The sequence below is a fragment of the Lottia gigantea genome, assembly GCF_000327385.1.
Source record: "Lottia gigantea unplaced genomic scaffold LOTGIsca_281, whole genome shotgun sequence".
In the NCBI taxonomy this organism is placed as follows: Eukaryota; Metazoa; Mollusca; class Gastropoda; family Lottiidae; genus Lottia; species Lottia gigantea.
This window is the reverse complement of record NW_008708903.1, coordinates 40,958-46,461: the sequence shown is the minus strand read 5'-3', so window position 1 is coordinate 46,461 and position 5,504 is coordinate 40,958. Positions and strand designations below refer to the sequence as shown.

Here is a 5,504-nt window from a genome sequence, read left to right as displayed (position 1 = left end):
GGATATCCTAGGTTCTTATCTTCTAACACTGTTTCTAGGATATCCTAGGTTCTTATCTTCTAACACTGTTTCTAGGATATCCTAGGTTCTTATCTTCTAACATTGTTTCTAGGATATCCTAGGTTCTTATCTTCTAACACTGTTTCTAGGATATCCTAGGTTCTTATCTTCTAACACTGTTTGTAGGATATCCTAAGTTCTTATCTTCTAACATTGTTTCTAGGATATCCTAGGTTCTTATCTTCTAACATTGTTTCTAGGATATCCTAGGTTCTTATCTTCTAACACTGTTTCTAGGATATCCTAGGTTCTTATCTTCTAACATTGTTTCTAGGATATCCCAGGTTCTTATCTTCTAACACTGTTTCTAGGATATCCTAGGTTCTTATCTTCTAACACTGTTTCTAGGATATCCTAGGTTCTTATCTTCTAACTTTTCCTAATTTGAAGTATTTTTAAAGGAATTATGTGATTTACTTCTGAAGACTGTTTACATATATTCAAGACTCAAATCAACCCCCAAAATGATGCACCTATCCCTTTAAACAAACTTATTCACTCCATAATTTGAATATTTTAAAAGTCTAGCCAATCAAATTTCTTTCTAAGAGATAAGATGGACTAGATGTCATTTTTAAAAACAAACTTCTTCACTTGATAATATAAATACTTAAATTATATTTTACAATTATAATATTTTATCTTTTATTCAAAATCTTCAAAAATATATTTATTCAATGTTCAATTTTAAACTGAAATAACATCAATTATCTATTTTATACAAAGTGGGTTTTTTTATTTAGTTTTTTAAAAACTCACTGAATCATATGATTAATGTTTTTAATAAAATATTTCTATAAGAAGTTTGCCACTGTGATAATAATATAAACTTTCTTTAAATATAATTTATATCTCTCACTACCTTTCTTCATAGTTAACTTTCTTTAAATATAATTTATATCTCTCATTACCTTTCTTCATAGCTTACATTCTTTAAATATAATTTATATATCTCACTACCTTTCTTCATAGTTAACTTTCTTTAAATATAATTTATATCTCTCATTACCTTTCTTCATAGCTAACTTTCTTTAAATATAATTTATATCTCTCATTACCTTTCTTCATAGTTAACTTTCTTTAAATATAATTTATATCTCTCACTACCTTTCTTCATAGTTAACTTTCTTTAAATATAATTTATATCTCTCATTACCTTTCTTCATAGTTACATTCTTTAAATATAATTTATATCTCTCATTACCTTTCTTCATAGCTAACTTTCTTTAAATATAATTTATATCTCTCATTACCTTTCTTCTACTGGTAACTTTATACTAATATTCATTCATTCATTCATTCACTCATCTCTTTCTTCCCTTTTTTTTTACATTGGTAAACATAAGTTTTCATTCATTCATTCATTCACCCCTCTTTCATTCTTTCTATTCAATCACAAGTATACCTGAGCTCTGCTTCTAGAATATCAATTCATTCATTCATTCACCCCTCTTTCATTCTTTCTATTCAATCACAAGTATACCTGAGCTCTGCTTCTAGAATATTAATTCATTCATTCATTCACCCCTCTTTCATTCTTTCTATTCAATCACAAGTATACCTGAGCTCTGCTTCTAGAATATTAATTCATTCATTCATTCACCCCTCTTTCATTCTTTCTATTCAATCACAAGTATACCTGAGCTCTGCTTCTAGAATATTAATTCATTCATTCATTCACCCCTCTTTCATTCTTTCTATTCAATCACAAGTATACCTGAGCTCTGCTTCTAGAATATTAATTCATTCATTCATTCACCCCTCTTTCATTCTTTCTATTCAATCACAAGTATACCTGAGCTCTGCTTCTAGAATATCAATTCATTCATTCATTTGTGCATTTATTCAACCATTCATCCATAAAGTCATTGAATCAAATCATATTCATTCATTAATTCATTCATTAATTCATTCATTAATTCAAATTTAAGTGTAATAATATCATTTTTATGTTCATTTGCATATTCATCAATTCATTACTGTATATTACTAACTGTAGCAGGGCATTACATCTAAAACTTACCATTTTTCATTGTCTTTTATACATATTTCAATTATTAATAAGTTTAAAATCATGTATTAAACTATTTATCAGTAAATCTTTAATATTTTAAATTTCCTAGAATATAAATACTGTACCGGTAACTGATTGTAAAAAAGATAACACAAAGTTATTTCTAGTTTACAACTTACTTTTTAAACAAATGTTATTTTTCAACCTGATAGTTACAAAGTTAAATAAATCAAAAGTTGAAAAATGTTAAAAATTTGACTTTATAAAAGACTTTTCCTGATAATTTCTAAAATAAAATAAAAAGTTAAAATTTATTGATAATTGATGTAACAGTTGGATAAAAAAATGAAATAAATACACCTCCATACAAGCTAGACAATTCTATTAATCAAAATCTCTTCCATAGTACGGCAAAGTTGGAAGAAATAAATGTATAGTAGTGGACTCCTATGTAATGTGGAATTTAACTTGACAGGCATAAAAAATCAACCCTACTTTTACAATTGAACTCTTCCAATCATACATATACAGTTTCATATTAATAGAAAGTATGCATGTGTGGAAGAGTTGAATAGAAAGTTGAGGGGTGTCTGACTATAACCAGACTTGATAATTTATACAGTAGAATATGATATTCTGTATTAACAATAGTGTCAGACTGACAGGGGGAGTGTGTAAGATTGATAGAAACTTCAGGGCCAGGGTATCAACTCTCAGACCCAGGGGACAGAAGACAAATTATACTTGTCATAATAACATGAGTCAATCTTCACTAGAAAGTCTCAAATATAAAAATAGAGTTAAAATTTCTTTTAGTTTCTGGTTCTATTTCATTGTTTATTAAAGACTAGATAAATTCAGAGAAAATCATCTCTTAATACTGGTGGAAAGTGTCTAGCTATAACTTAATACTGGTGGAAAGTGTCTAGCTATGACTTAATACTGGTGGAAAGTGTCTAGCTATGACTTAATACTGGTGGAAAGTGTCTAGCTATGACTTAATACTGGTGGAAAGTGTCTAGCTATGACTTTCAGTAAGTAAATAATACAAATAAATAATATCTACTCAAAACACATGTACTAGCCTTGATTATTATTCCTCACAATTCTGTAAGAATACAGGCGGAGAGGTATAGAGTGATGTCTGTAGAGTGATGTCTGTAGGGTGATGTCTGTAGAGTGATGTCTGTAGGGTGATGTCTGTAGAGTGATGTCTGTAGAGTGATGTCGGTACGGTGGTGTCTGTAGAGTGGGGTAGAGTGATGTCTGTAGAGTGGGGTAGAGTGATGTTTGTAGGGCGGGGTAGAGTGATGCCTGAGGGGTGATGTCTGTACGGTGGTGTCTGTAGAGTGGGGTAGAGTGATGTCTGTAGAGTGGGGTAGAGTGATGTCTGTAGGGTGGGGTAGAGTGATGTCTGTAGGGTGGGGTAGAGTGATGTCTGTAGGGTGATGTCTGTAGAGTGATGTCTGTAGGGTGGGGTAGAGTGATGTCTGTAGGGCGGGGTAGAGTGATGTCTGTAGGGTGATGTCTGTAGAGTGATGTCTGTAGGGTGGGGTAGAGTGATGTCTGTAGGGTAGGGTAGAGTGATGTCTGTAGGGTGATGTCTGTAGAGTGATGTCTGTAGGGTGGGGTAGAGTGATGTCTGTAGAGTGGGGTAGAGTGATGTCTGTAAGGTGGGGTAGAGTGATGTCTGTAGGGTGGGGTAGAGTGATGTCTGTAGGGCGGGATAGAGTGATGTCTGTAGTGAGGGATAGAGTGATGTCTGTAGGGTGGGGTAGAGTGATGTCTGTAGAGTGGGGTAGAGTGATGTCTGTAGTTGAGAATATGGCCCAAAGAAAGAACCTCCATCCCATCTGAAGTTAAAATTAGGGAGTTGAATTAGGTAGAAAGAAGATTGCTGATAACCAACTGTTAAACATCTGTTCTCTACCAGGGTTAATATAAACATTATATTTAATATAATACATGGCACTGTTAGGGTTAATCCAATATCATTATACATGATACAGGGTTTTACTGTAAGGGGTCTCATAGATTAGGGACAATATTGGGTTTAAAACGAGGCTGTTAACATTAACCCTTTGGGGGCTGTTAAATACAGGGCACGAAGCCTAGGGTCTGTTTGACTTTTCCTTTAAACACAATACAGTTCAGTTTAACATTAACCCTTTGAGACTCCCTAGGGTCTGTTTGATTAGCCTGGACAATATTAGGTTTATAAATGATACAGTTATTTGTTGAAGAATCCTTGGGGTTAACTCATAATAACATAGATAGTGGTTTATTAAACCTTTCATTAACAGTTTCTAGATAATAGAAAAACAGCCAAAAACATTATTGGAATTCCAAATGGTTAACTCATTGTACACTGCAAGGCAACGCAGGTCTTTAGATATCAACTAGAGGCTAGAGAAGAGATTTAACACTGTAGATGCTAGAGAAGAGATTTAACGAAGTGAACAATATAAAGTAATAGATAGTGAAGGTAGGGGGTATACTGGTATCTATAAACTTCTATTGTTAATATTAATATTAAACTGTCAACAGTAACAATATTCTGACAGATACCAGACCTATTTCTTTACTCAATAATACAATACATGTTTAAAACTGTCAATTCACTAGGTTTATAAAGATCTTTCCTGTTTTGAAATTTTAACAATAAAAATAAGGACATTAAAAAAAATTCACTTTATTTAGTTGAAAATTTTACAGGCATAAAAAAAAATCATTCTAGTTGTAAATTTTAAACAATGAAATTAACTACATTAAAAAATTATTCCAGTTCTAAATTTTAACAATGAAATTAAGTGAAGACTGTAAAACATCAAGGTTCATAAAATGTCAAAATAAACCATGAGTTATCTCTCTTGATTTAATATAAAATTTAAATTGTATAAGTTATAGTGAAGAATTAACTGTTAAAAACAAATTAAATTTAGTTTTAAAGTTCTCATTTCAAACCCTGTCAATTTGTAGCTAGTTTTATAATGTCAACTTGTTTATTACCTTTATTACTGAGTTTTATATTATTCATATAAAGATAAACTGAACAAGCAGTGTACAATGAGGGAAATTTTTCAAGGACAACTACCAATAATACTAATACATAACCTTAGTAAATGTTTTTTTATTTCCAAGTTTACAATATCACTGACTCTAACAGTTTTTATATAAGATTTTAAATTCAATATCACTCACTCTAACAGTTTTTATATAAGATTTTAAATTCAATATCACTCACTCTAACAGTTTTTATATAAGATTTTAAATTCAATATCACTCACTCTAACAGTTTTTATATAAGATTTTAAATTCAATATCACTCACTCTAACAGTTTTTATATAAGATTTTAAATTCAATATCACTCACTCTAACAGTTTTTATATAAGATTTTAAATTCAATATCACTGACTCTAACAGTTTTCA

The 5,504-nt window shown here is 30.8% G+C and overlaps 1 protein-coding gene across 1 annotated transcript in view; it reads right to left on the bottom strand.

The window, feature by feature from the left end:
• LOTGIDRAFT_175434 (hypothetical protein) overlaps positions 1 to 1,348 on the bottom strand; it is a gene marked incomplete at both ends in the record, with an annotated part of 5,572 nt that extends 4,224 nt beyond the window's left edge. The window contains 4 exons of the mRNA XM_009056650.1: positions 972 to 1,040; positions 1,070 to 1,138; positions 1,168 to 1,284; positions 1,314 to 1,348. Of these exons, the coding sequence (XP_009054898.1) occupies positions 972 to 1,040; positions 1,070 to 1,138; positions 1,168 to 1,284; positions 1,314 to 1,348 (290 nt within the window). The remainder of the gene's footprint in view (positions 1 to 971; positions 1,041 to 1,069; positions 1,139 to 1,167; positions 1,285 to 1,313) is intronic.
• Positions 1,349 to 5,504: the final 4,156 nt, after the last annotated feature.